Here is a 21,964-nt window from a genome sequence, read left to right as displayed (position 1 = left end):
AGTTGGTATGAGGTGTTTGTACTGATATGCTGTGTTTGGTTTTCGCCAAACGTGGCGCTGTGCATTATGGCCAAACATCTCCACTTTGGTCTCGTCTGTCCAAAGGACATTGTTCCAGAAGTCTTTTGGTTTGTTCAGATGCAACTTTGCAAACCTAAGCCGTGCTGCCATGTTCTTTTTAGAGAGAAGAGGCTTTCTCCTGGCAACCCTTCCAAATAAACCATACTTTTTCAGTCTTTTTCTAATTGTACTGTCATGCACTTTAACATTTAACATGCTAACTGAGGCCTGTGAGTCTGAGATGTAACTCTTGTTTTTTATTTTTTTCAATTTCTCTGAGCATTGCACGGTCTGACCTTGGGGTGAATTTTCTGGGACGTCCACTCCTGGGAAGATTGGCAACTGTCTTGAATGTTTTCCACTTTTGAATAATCTTTCTCACTGTAGAATGATGGACTTTAAATGGTTTGGAAATGGCCTTATAACCCTTCCCAGATTGATGGGCAGCAACAATTGCTTCTCTAAGATCATTGCTGATGTATTTCCTCCTTGGCATTGTGTTAACACACACCTGAATGCTCCAGACCAGCAAACTGCTAAAACTTTGGCTTTTATAGAGATGGTCACACTTGCTGATGATCAATTAATCAAGGGCATTTGATTAGCAGCACCTGTCTGTTACTTAGCATCTTAATTCCTATGGAAGCAGTAAGGGTGTACTTAGTTTTTCACACATAGTTTCTCCATTTTGGCTTTATTTTTGTTAAATAAATCATGACACGGTGTAATATGTCATGTGTTGTTGTTCATCTGAGGTTGTATTTACCTAATTTGAAGACCTGCTAAGGAACAGATGATTGTTATTATGTCTTGATATGTAAAACCATAGAATTCAAAGAGGGTGTACTTTCTTTTTCACACAAATGTGTATGTATGAACAAATAAGGGAAGGGGAATTAGAAGTAGCGCCTACTGCATACTAAACCATTAGTTTATCTATGTGATTAGCTGGCTAAATAAAAGTAAAAGCTAATGCTGACCAGTGGGACGATGGAGTATGGATGTAAAACATACAAAAAATGTAAAAAAATATATATATATATAAAAAAAGACCATATTTATGGAAAAAACAGTCCCAACAGTCCTCCAGAGTCTTTGCAGCTTCAATATAAGGATCACCAATCCCACAAGGATATCTGTGATAAAACAAAAAGAAAACAGGTGCAGTCCTAGTGTATTAAAGTTTCAACAATTTTTATAGGACTGGAAAAAATATAAAATGTGCACTCACAAACGTAGCTAGAACATCAGCATTTATGAGATTATACTCAAACCCCAACACTGCAGCACGGATCCAACGGAGCATCTGTGACCAGTGTAGTGCCTCTCTCACAGAAAAGCCGGTCCCAGTATTTCCTTATTCTCTCCGTATACTGGATGTGATTGCTGTTCACCATGTGCCCTTCAGCTGTGGTTCCTTTGGCTACAGGCACTCCACAAATGATGGTCCCAGCTCACTATTTACACCTCGCGGTGTGGATTAAAGGCTTTTAAGCGGCCCTCTGATGTTTAGGGTTTTGCTTGCTAGCTCTTCTGTGTTCACACAGTAAAATCAACGGCTGCTGCACTCGCCGCTCCAAGACCACCCTACGCGTTTCGTCAAGGATGACTTTGTCAAGGGGTGAAACCCCATTGGTCAAAGCACTTTTTTTAATACAGATTCTAGACCAATTTGTGCATAATTTGTAATTAGCAATTGAAGCCTAAATTATGCGCAAATTGTGATGCCCACACAACGTTGCAGTCTCTTGTTTCCCAATTTAAGGCCGGAAACACTGTATTTTCTATTCAGGGGTTTATTTACAGGGATTAAATTGTATAGCAACAGGCCCACCGTCCAGTTAAGAAAAACCAAATAATAGAAAATAAACACCTATTCCCTTTAGGTAGCTTTCACCCTCACTAGTTGGATGGCCAGCTATGCTGGTTCCCACCCTCAAAACATGTCCTGGCATATGCAACAATCTACACAGTCTTTGCACATGGCAATAGCAATGGGTTTTTTCCTTATCTGTTTGTAAGTCCTTCGGAGCAGACGTCCCTGCTTCAGCACAGCCTTGTTGTCCTTTCCGTCTTAGGGGAACTCGGCCCCACATAAGCCCAGAGAAACTCTCCTCTGTCCCAGCTTCTGCACCTGGGGAGCACTTCTATGTCCCCCCCCCCCTTCTCTGGGGAAAAACAGTCTCTCTCAGTATGGCAACTTTCAGTCTGTCTTTTAAACCACTTCCTTGTTCACTCAGACCAGGCTGATTGACTCCATTAGTTATCAGCTGCTGCTGGCTTCTATTTGAGGAATTAACTCTCTGTAGACTGGAAAGCACACTTACTGCACTGTTCCAGCCCCTAGAGGACAGTGATGGTATCTATCTATATATATTTATATTAAAGGGGTAGTCCAGCTTGGCTTAGTGTTATGTTTAAAATTGGATAATCTCTGTATGTTCTCCTTACCACAGACTGTAAGCTCTTTGGGGCAGGAACTCATTTTCCTAATGTCTACTTTGATGTCTGGTACGCTTATTCCTGTTATGTCTGCTATTATTATGTTGGGTGTATCACTGCTGTAAAACTCTATTTACATGGATGGTGCAATACAAATAAAGATATACATATAAACGCATGCATGAATACATACATAATTGATGACTGAAAATGTCAGACAAAAGTATTTCTGAAATATTTTGAAAGCAATACTTGTAAAGAATGCAGTGTGAGGTTAAGGGTGCTTCTACTGCTCTTATCTCTGTATTGGTCCCTGTATTTATTTTGTATTTTTTCAATATACAGTAGTTGTCTTCGTTAAAGTAATCTAACCCTGCTAAAAGCAAAGATGTGTGTTGTTTCTCTGGAGATTTCAATATTAATGGCATTTCATAGGGGCCTCTGAATGCGGGAGTGTAAGCGGGCACAGCGTAGAGAACATAAAGATTCACAGGCACTTCAAAGTAAATGGCTTATTTCAAACACACACAAACGGCTTTCTTCAGTGGATCAAGTGTTACACAATAGGACCAGAATAAAAAAGTAAATACATTTATTGGTAAAAACAGTGGAAAATGTGCAAACTTTAAAGAATAATTACAAATATTTCTACTTCTCTTATTTGTTTTGATCCACCGCGTACTTTGACACGATTAAACCTATGCCAGCCATTAGTTAAGTACAGTTCTATGTGTGATGCTGCTTAATGCATATGTTGGTTATGTCATGTTGTTTGGTACTAGTGTTTAAAGCTATTTATACATACTGTATAATGTGTATAATCAAGTCTTTGTAAATACTTTTTTCTTCCTGGTGTTTATTTTAAAATAGCAATTGTTAGTCCTGAATAAAACAAGTCTTGCCTAATGGTAACGTACACTACTCATATATTTTTCACAACTGCAATTGGACTAACATGGCGACTTCTATTTAAAGGAGCAGAACATGTTGGTTATTTTAATAGGTGGGCGGCAGGGGGTCTCCGGAGCTTAACCCCATTAATATCAGCTCTGGGAACCCGTTACTCCCCGAGATACATACCTCCCTAGGCCGTGCTTATAGTACCGGCGACGCGACGTCGCCCGAAAACAAATGCTTTGCCGCTTGCGCTTATAGTGCGCGCGACGGCGACAATGCGACGGAGTGCCGTCACGAAAACTGGTTGCCGGCAAAATTTGATTTTTCAAGGGCTGACGCCTCGTGACGGCCCTTGAACCAATCAAATGGCCGGAAACCCGTGACGCCGCCGCCCGTGACGTCACCCATCGCGTCGCCGTCGACGGCACTATAGGCGCGGCCTTAGTGGGTGCCGGTAGCAGCTCTGGAGGTATAAAGGTTCCCATCATGCGGGCCAATAGAAGGCTGCAAGGGATGATGTCACGGCTTCCTATTGACCCACCGGACATTTAAGTCGCCATTATGTTCCCCACACACATCCCAGCCGGAGTTGCTGCTGACACCCCCTACGGAGGTAATTATCTCGGGAAGCAGGGGGTCCCCGCAGCTGAAATTAACGCAGCAGCTCTGGAGACCCCCTGCTTCAAACCTAATTAAAAAATTTTTTTATGGAAAGCAAGATTGCTGCTTTAATTCTTTCTGGAGAGCAATTCTTGAAGTGAACACAAGATGGCTTTCTTACCATAGCTAGAGGGAGAGAAGAATTAAGTAGGCCCGTGCTATACACAGATTACCTTCTTGTGTTAAAGTAACTAAAATAACATATTTATTTTGGGGGTAGGGGGGGATTGTAAAGCTGCTTTTTAGGTTTATACCAAATACTGTATCTTCACTACAAATGCTCTACTTAGATTGTAAGCTCTTCGGGGCAGGGACTGCTTTTCCTATTGTTCCTCCTTTTATGTCTGAAGCGTTTATTCCCATTGTGTTATATTATTATGTCACGTTTATTGCTGCTTTAATGCACTTAGTACATGGATGGCGCTATATAAAGATATACATGCATACTTGGCAACGTTTTATGATTTACGTTTTACTTTGAATAAAATGTATTCGTGTTCATTAAATATTATGCGTGTTTTACAGTGAACATGAACATTTTATTTAATGGAGTATTAAAGCAACTTTATTATGAAGGAAAGTGTCTCGGTATCACGGAATGGTAGGTGCCTGCAGGGTTAAAGAAGGTACTGTATTCATTATTTGCTATTTAAAAGAAAAGCTATTCTAATTTTTCTCTCTCGACAAATTGCTGTAAATTATACTTGGAGCTTTAGTGCAGTTGATTTAATACGACCAATTTTCTGTTATTTTCTTGATAACATTATATGCGAGCTATTTCTCTCACTCACTGATTTCTATGAGTTACAGCACTTGAAACTGTTTAGAGATGTAGTCCCATTTTACATGTAAAAAATAATAGTAATATACATTAAAAATCGTTTGTGTATATTTGTATAATATACATGTATACGTGTGTGTGACACACACCCGCCCGCCCCCCTATACCCACACCACTATTCTCTCCATTGCATTTTCGAACTTATGGGTTTCACAACAGAAGTTTAATTTTTTTGTCACGTGACTTCCCTAAACTCACTATATTATACACATTACCTGAAATCCACAAGTCACTAGTCAAAGCGCTGGGGGGGGGGGGGGGGGGTGGATCTGTTATCTTGGCCTGTAAATATCTTTTACAGCCAATCGTCCAGAACTATTATTTACTATCCTTCCTTTAGAAACTGCCCACATACCTTCCGGACGCTCCTGATTTAATGTTTAAACTCAGAGATTACTACCCTTGCGCAATGAAATACAATTGGTCACCTTAAATGTTGTACAAAGGCACTGATATGTTTGACGAATGACTAAATAGACATTTATGCCAATTGAACCTAAGGTGTGGACAAACTTTGACTTCCCATTAATTTACCATATGTGCCATTTGAATTTGTTTCGGTGGCTCTATATGTAACTATTTGCTATAGAGATGCAACATTACTACACTCTGTTTGACTTCGTAAGAAATTGGATGCAATTCAAAGAATTGAGGAGAGGTGTAGGGTTGGTATTATCTGAAGAGCCAGGAAAAAGAATGAATGGGTTGAAAAGCAAATACAATTCGGTGACATCATCGCATGGGTGAAGAATTGAAGTGGCAGTGGGGGCCGGCCATATCCACAGAAGAAATGACGTGGCAGTGGGCCGGCCATATCCACAGAAGAAATGACGTGGCAGTGGGCCGGCCATATCCACAGAAGAAATGACGTGGCTGAATTCCAAGGGATTAAAACAGCCGATGAAGCACTACGTACCTGGATAACAAAAAGACGCCCCAACCTATGGGTTACCTGTGTAACTCCTAATTATTCCCCCTAGACTGACTTCTATATGCTAAGGTGGGGGCCCAAGTCCTTCTCCCCGTTATGACTAGGGCTATCTCACTCGCTGAGCACGTGGCCGATGGTCAGACCATAGGACGCTACACAGGGCTTTGAATAACACATGCTTATTTATAGAAAAACCCCTTCTAACACATTTAGATATTTATCTTTATATCTACTTGTCATCCTCAACCGGGATCATTCACAAACAGGCACAGTACATTTCACATAAATTGCTGCCCACGTGTGCACTTTTGTTTCTTCCCAATTCCACCTAACCCTGTGTTATAGGGGGCCTGTGTGTGGGTGCCGGCACATGGTTGGAGCTCTTCTAGAAAGTGTGTAACTGTAGCAGGCCTGTGTCTTGCCTACACAAAGACTTCGGTATGCTTGTCAGTGATGAGGGTCACTTCTGTAGTTACTCATACCTCCCTTGGTCTGGTTGGCTGCTGCTCTGCTTTGACTTCACTAATGGCCTGTCTTTGACATTGTCACCAAGCTCCGTTGAGCACCCCAGCCTTGTTCTCGGATCACTCTGGATCAGCCCGTGGTCCCTCTGGAACACAGCAACTCTGCCAGGGATACTTAAACGCTCATTTTAGTCCCTCTTCTTCACTGTTATTGGCCTTGGGGTATGTCTATCATTTAGTGACTCATTAGCGTACCACAGAGAGAAGCCATCCAGAGGGCAGCATGCATACATAGCTGCATCCCGTACAAGGCTGCTACACTTGAAACAGCGTAAAATAGGCTGTTGGAAACTTCCTCTGTCTGGTTGCTTAGCAACACTGAACAAAGTAAACAAAGGTGCAGTGTAATGGAGCTCTAAATGGAGTGAGTAAAGCAGGTCAGTCAATCTCCAGAATAGCTTGGGGACCAATTCTTAAATTCGAATGCAAGACTCTAGCCGCATCATCAGAGGAACGGAAGGAAACAAATAAAATAGCCTACAGCCTAACTGATTTGCATAGTCACTATAACCTAAGCGTACATATTTAAAATATGTAAAGTCACGGGTAAATCTCTCCCTCTCACCCTCTCTCCCCCCATGCACCCCACCCCTTACCCCCTCTTGCTCTTCCCCATCCCCCTCTCGCTCTCTTCCCAATCCCCCTCTCCTCTCTCTTTTCCCCACCACCCCCTCACTATTTCTCTTTCCCCATTTCCTCTCTTTCCCCCCAAACAACCTTCCTCTGGAAAAGCCTAAACAACCTTCCTCCCGCTCTCCTTCCCGGGCCAAACAATCTTTCTCCCAGGCAAACAACGTCCGGGCCGCATTACAAGGTTGTATGGCCACGTGTTTGACAGGCATGGACTGCAAAGTAAATCTCTGTGTATGTACAACATTGACAAACCTACTGGTGGTGACATTTAAATAAATAAAATAAAACAAAGCAGGAAGGAGCATTGTGAATAATGGAGTAGCCATACACCAAGATGGCGATCAAGTAGCAAAGTAGCAAAGCACCAAAGCAAATCCAGCTTGAGTGTAACCAAAGGTGCAACCTGTGGCCAGGTTCATTCTGCATATCACAAGATAAGATATAAGGTAATATAGACATTAAGTTGCCCCAAGTTGTGTGCAACAGCACCACTATTGTGTAAGTACTTCAAACCGCAATCAGAGCAGAATCAGTATGCATAACATATACCCCAGAACAAGCTGGATGTCATTGTATGATTTTAAGCAGGCCTATTCAGAAAGTCTAGCCAGCGGCCAAGTTGAGCATCTGTGATATATAAAAAGGAGTATGCTGGTCCATAGCGCTAATAAGTCGGTGTATTTTGTTTTCACTGTTTTATATATATAATGCTAAAATGATCTTATTTAATCCAAGCTGGTGTGATGTCACATTTTATATTCCAATAAGGTAATCTTAACTCTTGGTTATGTCCGCAATCGAGGACCCACAATTGTACCACTTAAACAGCATATTAGCTTGACATGGAGACACATTCAGGTTTCATCTTTGTAGAGAAAGCAGTTGTAGTCACTGTTATCCACTGATTCCTAGTGCCTAGATATGCCACTTGATGCCTCCTTGACTCTGAAAGGTCATCAGCATATGACACTTCTTAGTTTCGTCGTCAAATTTGTATTCTGCTTGGAGACAATATTACCTGGTACCTCTTAATCCTGAAATGGACACCAAAAGGCAATCAACACATGGTACATGGTTGTTCGTATCACTAGCGGTTTACATCCTTGTTATTAATATTATCAAAGGTTTATATCCAAATGCCAAATGTCACAGGTTTGCCTTTCAATACAGTCTGACAGTACACGGTACCTAGAACAAGTACACTACGTATCCTAAATGGGCTAAAAATGTTCATGTATATAGAATGTATGTACTATATGCTGATGTCCATAGCTTGGGGTAAATAATAATACTGCTACAAGATACAAGATCTCAAAGTTTTAATCAAAAAGCAACCTAAGTTTTAATTTTCGTTCAGGCATTGTGGGGATATTGTATCCAGAATATGGATCCATTTAGCTTCAGTTCTTAATAGTGAATTAGCTTTGTTACTGCCCCTTATGATATCGTTACGTGGTCAATTGCCATATATCGTAAACTGGGTAACTGATGCCCACATTTTGCAAAGTAGTTAGCTACAGGTTGTTCAGGTCTTCCTTTGTTTAGGGCTGCTCTAATGGCACACAGATGTAGTCCCTTTAATCACCCCCCCCCCCTCTATCCCTCCTCCCCCTTCTATCCTTCCAGCACCTCCATCTCTCTCTTTCCCATCCACCTTTCTCTCTCCTCCCCCCTTCTGCTGCTCTTTCCTTCCCACATCTCCCCCATCCTTTCTCTCTCCTTCTCTTCCTCCCTCTCTCTCTCCTTCCCCACCCCAGCTCTCTGCTATCATCTCTCTCTCTCTCCTTCCCCCCCAGCTCTGCTATCCCCTCCCATTTCCTCCTCCTTGACCATAGCCCCTCCTCTTTTCTCCCCCTTCCCTCTCCTCCAACCTCCCCCCGCTTCCTTTCCTCCTCCACCCCTTCCCCTCTCTCCCAAGTTATTTTTGTGTGTTTTTTGTTTTCTACCAAACAGATAGTTATCGCGATATAGATCGTTATCATGGTGAAAATGTTGATATTGCCCAACCCTACATGTACCTTATGTTTCAACTTACCCTCAATAAATATATTGTAAGCTAGTTGGGCCAGGGCCCTCTCTTCCTACTGTAACAATATATATTAATGCTTGTTATTTTACTCTTTTCAGCCTCCAACCCTATTATACTGCTCTAAAGAATATATTGATGCATTATAAATAATAATAATAATGTTCCAAGATTGGTGAATAAATAAGTATGCCATAGCTGTGAATAAAGCATGTCAAATAGATTGATTAGGATAGGGGCATACTTTTTAACATTTTTATTTTTGACAAGTAATTGTGTGCATATTTATAGTAGTCGATTTGCGTGTGTCGAGCTTTGTTGAGTAGACAAAGTAAAATACAAGGGGCCATAAGCTCCACTAGGAACAAAACAGCCAATGTTTAACCATGAAAGTCGGACAAAAGGAATCCTTAGTTGTTCTAAGATTATAGAATCTTTTAGACTAAGGGCCTCATGCAGAGAGCATAGAATTTTAAAAATGGCGAATTTCATAAAAAGTAGCTTTTTTGGAGAGTTTTATTCTCCATATGCAGAAAAGTGCGAATTCTGCTATGTTTAACATGGATGCGTGTGGCGAGTTTAAATTGGCGAGATGCGCGCTTCAGAAACGTGTAAAAACAAATTTGCGCCTTTTTTTTCCCCTTTACTATAGGCGGCGAGCGCCATCTTGCCATATTTTCGTGGCGCGGCAAAAATGCGAGAATCGCGCCTTTTTTTGGCGCGAACAGCCGCTACTTGCCGTTCGCACCTCTCTGCATTCGGAGAGTTTTAAAAATGGCGCGATTGAGGTTCTCGCCAGCCGCGAGGCGAGTTTTAAACATAGAAATAAAAAAATGGCGCGTTTTTCGCAACTCGCCATTTTATGCCGTTTTCTGAGGGAAATTGAACAAAAAATGGCGAGTTTTGAAATAACGATGCTCTCTGCATGAGGCCCTAAGTCTCTACGCGTGTACGCACTTCATTTTTGAAAACATTTTTTGTATTAGGAAATATTGCTGCAAAAAAGGCAACAGCGCTTCAAGGTGAATTGAAGAAAAACTTGTTTTATAGATTAACTTACAATATGTAATATGTGCAATTACATCAACTGTAGGTATTGAGACACTCACTGTGTGTTTGTTTAATATACATCTATTATATATACACAAGAAACATTTTTGTAGGCTTTGGTTAAGAAAGAGGAAGAGGTGCAAGCTACATTTCAGTTGTGAAACGAGCCAGAGGAATAAAAAGTCTGAAGAATTATTGAGTAATTGTGTGTGATGTATTTTGTTGCAGGACAGGTGTATAATGTCACTCCTTACATGGAGTATCATCCTGGTGGGGAAGATGAGCTGATGAAAGCAGCAGGGGCAGATGGCACTGATCTTTTCGATCAGGTTTGTTGGTCACTGTGTCTTTTGTGATATGCATGTTCTAATAAAATAAACAATATTGTATATTAGAGCAAAATGTCGTATTGTGCAGTTCACTGTATTATATCAAACAGTTTCACGTCACACAGATTTTGTTTCATCCGCAAGTTAAAGCAGCATTTTTTTTTTAAATAACCTTTTTTATTGTGTTACCTGAATTAGCGTCCCATAGAGCGGAATTGTGGTACCCCAAGCTCTAGAGACACTCTGTTCCTCAGACATCTAGTTGTGCCCCCTGGTGGACACAATATGATAGTGCTGCGGGGTGGAACAAACATTAAGAATATCTCGGGAACGTGGGCGGAGGAGGGGAGTTCTCAGAGACGATTCAACTCCAGAGGTCCCTCCCATTCAGATAATGAAACAAATATTAGACCAAATGTAGTGGAATAGCTGTTTTTAAATCTTATTCCTTTTTTTACCCTTTCCTCATCAGTTAAAAAAAATAGCTTTAACATTTTGCAGGTGTCTTTTAATTTCAATGCTTAGTTTCGCTCTGAAAGCAGGAGATTTGAAGCTAAACGCACATTATATTCAAATCCAATTCAGACTTTTTTTGTTTTGTATTGAGCACTAATAAAAAATAAAGCAATACAATGTGTTACGGAGAGAGGGAATAGAAAGTAGAATCAATGAATACATATTTTAAGATTACAGGCCTCAGTTACAAGAAATGGAAGATTAAAGGAACATTGTGTGTTCCAAAGCAAATGGCATAAAATGATAGGGGAGGCTCTACCTGCTACAACACTGTGTTCCATTTCATGATCAGTAAAATAAATTGTTTCTGCAAAGCTGCAAACATGGGGGCTGGACGACGTGCTCCAGACCAACTGGTTTATATATTTTTACATTACGGAAATGTATTGTTCTGATTTTGTATGTACAGTACCCCAACACCAAAAATGGTTCCTGCAATCCTGGCTGCATTCCCCTTGGCCAACTTTTATTTATGGTAATTAAGACTATCACGTGATGAAATTTGTGAAAGGTAATATCTTCTAAACCACAGGAATGCCCGAAGTATGACACGTAATATAGTATACAGAAGTTTGTTTACATTTGTTGTGTGCCATATAACAAGGTATACAATTATTGAGAGCAGATCTATGCATTGCAGGTTCCTCCACCACTCAACACAAAGATATGTGCAAGCAAAGATTGCCACTACTTTATTTGCACAGTTATAATTAGTCTTGACCAGTGTAGCCTCCACATTCCCTTCCCTTAAAAAACCTCCACGACACCATAAATGAGATCAAACGGCCAGAGCTTTATTAATCAATACACATACAGAAGGTCCCCACATTTTCATCATATAGCTCTCCACCAAGCTCATGGTCCTTTCTATTATGACTCTCCAAATGCCACATTGGCCACCGTCCTGTCAGATGTTCAACAAACCCTAGGGCATGCCCCTATTACATCATCCGGGGCCACCTGTGGGTTCCCTGAACTTTGAGCCGGTGTAATGGTGAGAATTACCCATGGACCTCCTGATCATAGCCTCAAAGTCAAGGCCATTTAAAACCTTAACACTGGTCCCCACACAAAACTCATAGAGGTTTCTAAACCGATATTAAAAATATCAAGCCCCACTTCTGAAAGGTGTACTCCATGTCTAAATAACCCAGTCATATCCTCTTCTACATCCCTGTGTCTAACCTGGAATCCACCTACACCTACCATAAACTTTTCCATAAATCTATTCAATTTCCTCCTGCACCTTTCAGTACTTTTCATATTCCTTGCCAGTCTCTAATACCCAGTTTTTACGATCTCAGACCATTCCAACCCCAAACCTCTAAACTGACACACATCACCCCTCATATTCCTAACCAATCTACTGGATGGTGTTCCCACCCACAGGTACTACAAGAATATCCGGCCTCTGCCTACTCCCTGCTAAGCCAAAAACCAATGGCAACACTCCTTCCCAACATAAGGCCCGCTGCCCTTTCTGAGACACCGTATCTTATCACCATCCAAACCCCAAAGTTCACCCAATACTCCATACTACCACTCTTTTCTCTGCTCAATAGAAGTAGGACGTCTCCCAAAATCTCGTGGGCCAAAAGGAAGCCGTGACGTCATCCATTGTGTCTTATTGGCCCCTGTGACCTGAACATTTAAACTCCACAGAGTAGCACCTATGGAGGTAACAAATAACAACCCCTTTACCTTCAATCTAACCTAATATAATGTTTACACCTATCAGATTACCATCTCCCAATCTTGTTAATTATTGCTTCACTCAAGCCAGTTCTTGCTGCCCCAATCCTAAATGAATGTTGAGTAAATACCTAGGGATTCTGCCTTGGTTGGGCAATATACTAGTACCATAGTAATAAAATTTGATGGTGTGTCGATATGGGAGATGATTTATTACGGCAACCTTACATGATGTTGGCTTCTGGGGTCAGAGGAGCAGCTTTGAAAGCAGTCGCATGCATGTGGAGTCTCTGACGGTGCTGCCGGGAGGGAGCTGGAGGTGTGTAAGAAGGCTGGAGGAAGAAAGGTCACACCCCTCTTCTCACTAACTCTATTAACCCCTTCACCACCCTCACCATGGGATTTAACCCATCATCTCCCTAACACTGGGACTCTTAACCTCCATTCCTCAACCTCCCTCCGGAATTCTTAACCCCTTCCTCCCTTGGACCCCTAGCCCCCCCTTCCCCTTTCTTCTCTCTGGGACTCTTAAGCCCCCTCTCTTACCCTCCCTCTGGGATTTTCAACCACTTGCTCCCTGGGACTCTTATTAAACTCTCCACTACCAAAGATGCATTACAGAGAAATTTGATGCATATCCTTTCTGTAACAAAAGGGTTAATTCCCCTTCCTTTCCAAACCCTTTTTATATCTGTACTTCACCTTTCCTCACCTACACTACGCCCATCAGCCGAACCTCCCCCCCTCATTCACCCACCCCACATACCATCACTCACCCTTAGATACTCCCATTTGAAAACATTTAGTTTATAACATGTTAAAAATATAGAATTGTCAAAAAATATGTTTTATGTATCTTTAACGTGTTCGAGATGGAACATTTTGTTTATAGATTTTTTATTTTTATCATCGCTCAACCCTAATCCTGCCCCACCTTAGCTAAACATACTGTAGTACGAAATACCCTCAACTGAAATACCCTAGCCACCTCCTGAAATTCAAATACACTTTAACACACCCCAGATCCCTCTGACCCAATAAATAAAAAATCATCGAAATAGTGAGAAACATAATAAATACCCTCTAGCTCAACCTAATAAATGAAAACAAGTCAGATTAAAGGGCAATAATCTAAATGCTGATTCCATAAGTACCTCCTTCCCACATCCCCGCACCCAATTCATAGCTTTTATAAAATGACGCATACCTAACCATGCACAATTCCTTCTCAATATCGTCGTCTTCACTCCCATACTCATCCTCCCCCTTTGTGTGGATTCAATAGAGGAGTTTTGGTGTTGGTTCAAACTGCTTTCCAACAGTCTACTAAGCCTGGTATTACCTGGTTTGGTAGGCGTCTCATCACGAAGGGGGCATCTCACGAGGTTTCCAATACACAATAGGTGATTGCGGTGGAGTGTTTTAAGAGGCCCATGTTCCCTTTCAGGCTTCACTTTATAACTAGCAGTTCACCCAGCTTCTCTACTATCACATAGGGTTCTGGTTTCCATCGATTTAGCAATTTTGTGTTTGCCTGGTATTCCTACATTTTGAATGAGGACCCTGTCTCCTACATGTAGTTCTCGGCCCGTGCTCGTTTATCATAGAAGCCTTACTTTCCTCTGTTGGGGGAGTCCGAGGCTTCCATAGCGAGCCTATAAGCTTCATGTAACTGCTGAACCCATTATTCGTACTGCATATATGTTGTGGGCGCAATCCCATAAGCAGACACATCAAAACATAGATCCACGGCAATCTGGCATCACGTTTGAACATAAGATAGTATGGGGAGCACCCTGTGGCTTCAATACAGATACAGTTGTAGACATGTACTAGATGGTGTACATGTTGACTCCATTTGCCCTTTTCTCTGGTATCTAAAGTCCCAAACATATTCAGTAACATTCTGTTAAAACTCTTAGGTTGTGGGTCCACTTGTGGGTGGTAGGGCATTGTCCTGGACTTCTTAATACCACAGTTGTTCCTTTGCAAGACGACTCAAAGTCCCTTCCCTGGTCAGAATGAAGTCTGGCAGGTTACCCATAATGCACAGAATACTTTTCCCACAGTACTTTAGCGATGGTTGTTGCTCGCTGATCCGGGAAAGTTTGGGCATAACGAGTGAATTGTGAAACACAACAGGCCTCAGTCCTTCAGGGTGTTTTTTGGTACAGCACCACTCCAAGTCCCTCCAGGCTAGCGCCCACATGCAGTATTTAGGGTTTCTGTGTGACGGCAAAGACCGGTATTGGGGCGTTGGTGAGATGGGCTTTCATTCCTTGGATTGTTCCATCACATTTTGGGGTCCATCTTTCTCTGAACTGTTCCAAAGCTCTGAAATAATCCCTGCCACTGGCTCCATTAATCTGAATAAAAAAAAGAAAAAGGGTGCGTGCGCCTAATAATTGGACCGTGAACTACTAAGCTGACTAATGATAAAATAGTTAAAAAAATAAATAAAAGGGAAAACCTTAATATATGTGACCACAATAAATAACACAATTAAAATTGATGTGACATGAACCATTCCGGAACGTCAAGGGTCTGGCTGTGAAATTAATACAAATAAATTATACAAAACGGTATGTAGAGCCAAAAACCCGAATTTGTTTGCAGCTTCCAATGCAAGGGACCCCAGTCCTTGATAAAAGTAAAGAACTAAAGAAAAGAAAGGAAAATAGGAAGCGCAGAAATACGGGTAAAATGCAAACAAGCCACTTTATAATGAATGTAAAACACAAATAATATGTAATAAACAACCAATAAAATAATAAAAGTCAATGCTGAATAATGTCCATGTGATCTTGGATACACTGGTATATAGCAATCGAGGCCCGTTAATGCAAATGGAGAATCAAGCAAATGAGGACAAACTAGTGCAAAAGCAAAGTTCCAGAACCAGGGTGGCAGCCCCAGCTAATGCACAGTCCGTAGGTTGATAGAACAGTTAGTGAGGTGGGAGTATATACTGGCCGCCAATGAGCCACTGTAAGATAAGCTCACCCAAACTCCAGATGATGATGTAGGGACGGCACTTGAATTCCTCCTTGCAAATTCCTCTAACAGCGAAATCCTCAAAGTCTCAGATATCAGAGACTAGCGATCTTCAGCCTACCGGGTTTCCGGGTATGGCGTCACGGCCGGTCTTGACGCACCAACCCTTCCCAGCTACAGCGGAGACCGCTCGATCCTCCTCCGCAATACAAGTTACGAGCAGGCACGCCAACAATGGAGGCGACGTCGCTTCCTCCAGGCACTCCACAGCTAGCAACAGCACTGGGATCGATCAACAGGACAACAGGAAGCACAGACCCCTGGCTCCTCCTGCTACGCGTTTCACCACTCACGTGGCTTCATCAGAGATACCATAGAGATGTGTGCATACAGTATATATACCCCTGGGTAGTAATTGGACTGATTGAGATAATTAACAATTAAATATACTAACACAATCAATCCCAGGGGTAAATGGACGCATAATCACAGTATGGAGAATGGTTCATGTCACAAAAAGAAAAACGCAACAATTGAAACACACAATATAAAACAACATTGAATTCTTAATCAATTACAATAAATACATGAAATATATCTGAGTAAATGCTAAAACAATCCGCCATGGATACCAACATAATAATTAAACATTTAATATAAAAGATGGTTAAAACCAAATCAATCACATTACAAAACTAAAAAAAACTCTCCCATCATGTTATTGAAATGCTAAAAGATCAAGGTCCTTATTTAGACCTCTTGGGCTCAGTGTCTATAATTTAAAAATCCAATAGGTCTCTTGTTTTCTGAGTCTTAGGAGTCTATCTCCTCTCATATTTGTTTTTTCAATATGTTCTATACCCGTGATAGATAGTCCCTCAGTACACATATTATCTTTATCTTTTAGCATTTCAATAACATGATGGGAGAGTTTTTTTAGTTTTGTAATGTGATTGATTTCTTCACTCTCCACAGTATCTGGCATAATGCCTGCCCTCCCACATCTGCAGCAGAAATGGGTGCTACTAGTTTTCTTTAGAGCATGGGATCCCCTTGAGCTCTTCCTGCTCAACAAGGACAGCTCTCGGCTAGGGGCCCACCACAGCCTTTCACTTCGATCAGCCTGAGAATCTTCTCCCAGCACTTCCTCCATCTGCATGGAGGTCATGTGCTCTTGCATCCCTTTGGAAAGGTTCTCCCCCTTTGTCGGGTTCGGTCCGTACTTCTTTCACCCTTTTGGGCATCCACCCTCAAAGTTGTGTTTGATTCCCATCTCCACATTGCTCCAACATATTTTCTGATTTCATCCTCCCATCTTGTGGTGGTCACCTTGGTCCTAGGTCTTTTATTTTCCCATGGAATCCAGTCGAGTACGATCTTTATCCAACAATGGTAATCTCTTTTTGTGATATGTCTTGCCCACTGCAATTTTCATTTCTTCACCCTGGATGTCAACAGACCTTTGTGTGCTTTGGATCCATTCCATCTTTTTAATGTCTCTTCAGATAATACCCAGCATACTTTTTTGAGTTGTCTGACATTTCAATTTTCGCTTTTTGAACATGTTGCTTTCTTAATGCCTTTAAAACTGCTGAGGTATAGAGCAAATCAAATACTTTTTTGTAATCCTAAAATGAGTGGTAGGTTGTATTTATTAATTATACGCTTTGGATGTGGTCCATTCTGTAGCCACTTAAAAATCCTGTTTGTTTTCTAGACTTGGCAAAGTCAAAGGTCTTTTGCTGCCAATTAGTGAGTAGACTGATTTGTCTATAGTTCTGGAGATCTTCTTAGTCTTATTTCTTATAGATGAGCTATATGAATTTTATCCACTGTTCTATAATTTTCATGTTCTTCAAGCAGTATGTAAAAGGTTTTGTAAGGATTATCTTATACTTCCCCAGCTTCTTTCAAGATTCAGTTGTAATTCCATCTTTTCAAGGGGCCTACACATGTTTCACGGATTCTATTTTCTTTGCCACTTCTTCTGGACAGAGAGTACATTGGTTGTTTCTTCTTGCTCTTCCTCTGCTGGACTATGCACTGTTTTTTGTGTTATTGTACAGTTTCATATAGAAGTCTTCAACTCTCATAAGTTGCGGTTTCTCTAAACTTTGGTTAAAGGCCTCCCCAATAATCTTCCATGTACTGCTATCGCAAGCCCCCTTCTCCACGTTTCCCCAAACAATTTACTGATTTCATCCCCCCATTGTACATCACCTGGTCATCTTGGTCTTTTGATATCACTTGGAATCCAGTTGAGTACCAACTCTATCCACCAATGTTAATTTCTTCATGCGATATGTCCAGCCCAGTGCCATTTTAATTTCTTCACTGTGTGATAATGTTACAGACTTTTGTTTGGTTTCGAACCCATTCATTGTTTTTCCTATATTTTCAAATAATCTAGCATATAGCTCTCCATAATCCTTTGAGTTGTCTGAAGCTTCTGAATTGCCATCTCATCTTCATTCTCCTATTGATTTTATTTGAAATGTTCCCATCTATTGATAGTTGCTGGCCAAGGTACTGTAGAAACAGTCTTCGACTTCTTCTAATTCTATTCCATTTATTTCTATCAGGGTACATTTTACACATTTGTTGAACATTACTTTGGTCTTACTGAGATTCATATGGAAGATCACCTTCTTTCTTTGGCGAGTAATCCAATTAGTTATTATATAATCATGGCAATTGGAAAACGATAGCAATTGAATTTTTTTGCTGTGGCTCACGGGTAATTAGTCGGACAACGGTGTGTGTGTGTGTGTATATACATACACTTATAAATATGTTGGACTCTATTTTTCTTTTTTAATTGCTTGGGTACAGTAATATTCACCATTGATTTAATTTAAAACATTAATCAAGGGGAGGGTGGTGAAATGGTAACACACCTTGAATATTCTGACATTTTGGAACAGATATATATTACATTATAAAAGTCAACAGCGCAGTGTAAAAATCCGTATCATGGTGTAAAACTCAAGTGGTGCTAGGGATGGAACTATAAACAAATCAATTTCTATTACATTTCAAAGGGTAAAGTTAATAGAATGGGTTAGGCGAGTTTCAGTGCCCACAAAATCTCAGTTCTGAGGTATATTACTATTGTCAAGAATAAAATGAAAGTTTACGCACATATTAAAGTCACAGAGCAGCAATCCCCTCTAATCACAATTACATTTTTTTGGGCAGTGATGTCATCTTTTTAAATTGGAAAAACAATTTATTTCAGCCCATAAACACGACGTTTCATCCCTCCTAGGGGACTTTTTCAAGTCCCCTAGGAGGGATGAAACGTCGTGTTTATGGGCTGAAATAAATTGTTTTTTCTTACAAAATCCGAAGTTGCCCTGGATCTCTCTTTTTTTCCTCTACATTGGATGTCCCAGGCATATATCCCTGAACCAGGAGCACCGGTAGTATCATTTATTTATTTATTTTTTCATTGGTGTGCAGCTTTACATGTTACTTTGCATCTTTTTAAATTGTACAGTTGCAGTCTGGAAATATTGTTTGCCGATAACTTCACTTCTAGAGAAATTAAAATGGCCGCTGCGGTCCACACACATTAAGACGAGAGGATACCATAAATAGGCCAACATGGCATCAGAAAAGAAAAGTTTTTGCGATATTGAAACGCAGTAAATAGATCAGCACAACAGCTTATGACGGTAATGTTGTTTTATCAAGGGATGCCTGATATTATTTTTACAGCGCCCTGCACGCTTCAAGGACTGGCATTCCAGAGGTCCGCTAAGGGAACATAATCATTTTGCTATTTTTTAGGGCTAGATTACTTAAACGCAATGGGATTTAGTGTTGCCATGGGGGCAGGCCCCGACCTTGCTTGCTCACAAGAACAGCTTCCGGTCAACTAACCTTTTAAATGAACCTGTGGTTCAGTGGGTACTTCGGTAAAACGAATGGGGTGTTTTTGTATTTAAGCATCCTAATTAAATAGGGTTTAAATTGTGAAAAAAGGGTTAACATTTTCAAAAATAGGACATTTCAAAATTGGAAGATGTAAAGTACTTTTTTAATTTCTGATTTGGTGAATTGTATTCAATTATTAATCACAATCACTTTGGTTCTCTGCAATATGCTTCAAGTATGAAGGACGGGCATTACAAAAAAAGAGCTTTTATTTCTTTAATTGGAGTGAGCAGCCAGCAAAACAATATGTTAATCCGTTGTACTGTGGGTCAGTTGAGTCTATTCTATTTCGTTAGTTCACTGAACGTGTTCTTTTTTTCATCTATCTGCTGTTGTTGCTGGTGTAATAAAGGCAACTTCTGTACAAAAAAAGTTTCTATTTTCTTCTAAATCTATTTTTTATTTTAAAGAAATCATTTAGTAGACTTATGATGCTTCATGATGGCAAGCCTGCTGTTATGCAAACACCCAATTAACAACCTCTTTAAGCAACAGAATACAGACCAGTGTGGGGAATCAACTGAAATTAGGCTGCTAGTGACATATCTTGTAAAATGTGACATGCTGTATATTTTGTGATGTGCAGCAAATGAATTGTAACCATTTTGGTTCCACCAGTCGATTGTTAATATTAGGAAATGTAAAATATCTGAGGCGCTGGGTTCACAAAGCTGGCAGATGCGGTTAGATAAGGCTTCTGTGTTCTCTTTGTTTCATGGAGGGTTATGCTACACACAGCAGGTTTTAGTAAATACATTATTAAACGCCTTGTTTACAGTGGCCAACTTTGCGATGATGGCTAGCTCTGTTTTATGTAGTTAGACTCCCTCTCCCCTCTTTTTGCTGCAGAGTTCTGTCACATCGTGCTCTACTTCTCAGTCCTTGATCACCCTGCACTAAATCATATCGAATGTCTTTTCCAGTACAAAACACACTTCTTTTCGTTTCCTACGGAATATCTTCCTCCTTTGAAAAATCCTCGCTTCTCTCTAGCACTCTTAGGCCTAGGACATGGTAAAATCAGCGTCGCTGAGGCGGGCTGAGCCGCACTGAACAGATGCACAAAGCCCCTGCATCTGTAATCAGCGCGGCTATAGTTTCTCCCTCCGCATGCTTGCTGATGCGTGCGGAGGCTGAGAAAATATGAAGAGACAGACAGGTTTGAAATTTTGCCTCTTGGGGGAGCACCCATCCAATGAGGCTGCAGCTGGCATTTTACCTACTGTGTCGGTGTTCTGAGATAGCAGAGCCACCAGACAGAGTAGAGGCAGCACAGAGGTGTGTGTGTGTGTGTGTGTGTGTGTGTGTGTGTCTGGTGTGTGTGTGTGAATATATTTATCAAAGTTGCACAATGTTAATAAATAATTTATTCTCACATGTCTTTTTTTTTTTAATTTTTAAAATATTATATAACACATTATTTATTATATAACACACACACACACACACACACACACACACACACACACACACACACACACACACACACACACACACACACACACACACACACACACACACACACACACACACACACGCAATTAAAGCAGACCTCTGGCTTTAATCGGCTCTTAATAGTGCTGTTTTAGGCTCTGCAAATAGGGTTTCCCTTGCCTCAAGGTTGCTCAATGGAAAATAGCTACATCGGAGAATTGGGACCGGCCTTCAATTCAATCCACTGTCGCATCAAATCCAAAAATAATTTATTACTATAGTTTTGATTATAAAAAGTTTTGTATGTCCCACAAAGAATAGCATATTCCTACCAACTTTGACATGTTACACGCTCTTCCACGCCGTCAAGCACATTGACTTTCCACATTTAAAGCCCAGCTGAAAATTCACCTCTTAAAAGAAACATTTCATCACATTTTCTACGCCTCTACTACAAACTCCAGATGCACTTAGATGGTAAAGTATTTGGGGAATGGTCTCCTTTTCCCTCTTCATTTACCTGTTGCACTTGGTCTCATTGTTGGTAATTTATTCACTTTGTATTGTAATTTTTTAAAGTGCTGTTTACATTGACGGCGCTATATCCACAAGATTATACAAAACAAGTACAACTTATTCTAGTTATTGGCTTGTTAATTAATTCATCAAAGAGCTACTGTCATTTACAAGCCCATTCAATTCCCTGCTGGAATAAGCTATAAAAGGCTGTGAAGTTATGTAGTGTGGTATCATATCTGAGAAGTAATTATGCATAATTACTATATAATTTAAATCTATGCACTGTGAAGCTGTTTTCTCCTTGCTAGGGGAGATTTAACTGTATATCTTAATTTGAATGGGCTTTATAGCCTCATTGACATGGAGAAGACTGCTTCACATCATATTATATAGGGGCTCTCTTTATGACACAAATAAATACGGCTTATACATTTAATAAGCAATGTAGATTCTGAAAGAAGCACTAATAAAGAAACC

At 40.6% G+C, this 21,964-nt stretch overlaps 1 protein-coding gene across 4 annotated transcripts in view; it reads left to right on the top strand.

Moving 5' to 3' along the window:
- Positions 1–21,964, top strand: part of CYB5R4 (cytochrome b5 reductase 4) — a 161,092-nt gene that overhangs the window by 22,607 nt on the left and 116,521 nt on the right. For all 4 annotated transcript variants that reach the window (XM_075597893.1, XM_075597894.1, XM_075597895.1 and 1 more), the window contains one exon: positions 10,293–10,393. In XM_075597893.1, coding sequence (XP_075454008.1) covers positions 10,293–10,393 — 101 coding nt within the window. The remainder of the gene's footprint in view (positions 1–10,292; positions 10,394–21,964) is intronic.

Source organism: Ascaphus truei, chromosome 4 (assembly GCF_040206685.1).
Source record: "Ascaphus truei isolate aAscTru1 chromosome 4, aAscTru1.hap1, whole genome shotgun sequence".
Lineage (NCBI taxonomy): Eukaryota > Metazoa > Chordata > Amphibia > Anura > Ascaphidae > Ascaphus > Ascaphus truei.
The sequence above is the reverse complement of the archived record's forward strand: the minus strand, read 5'-3'. Positions and strand labels throughout refer to the sequence as shown.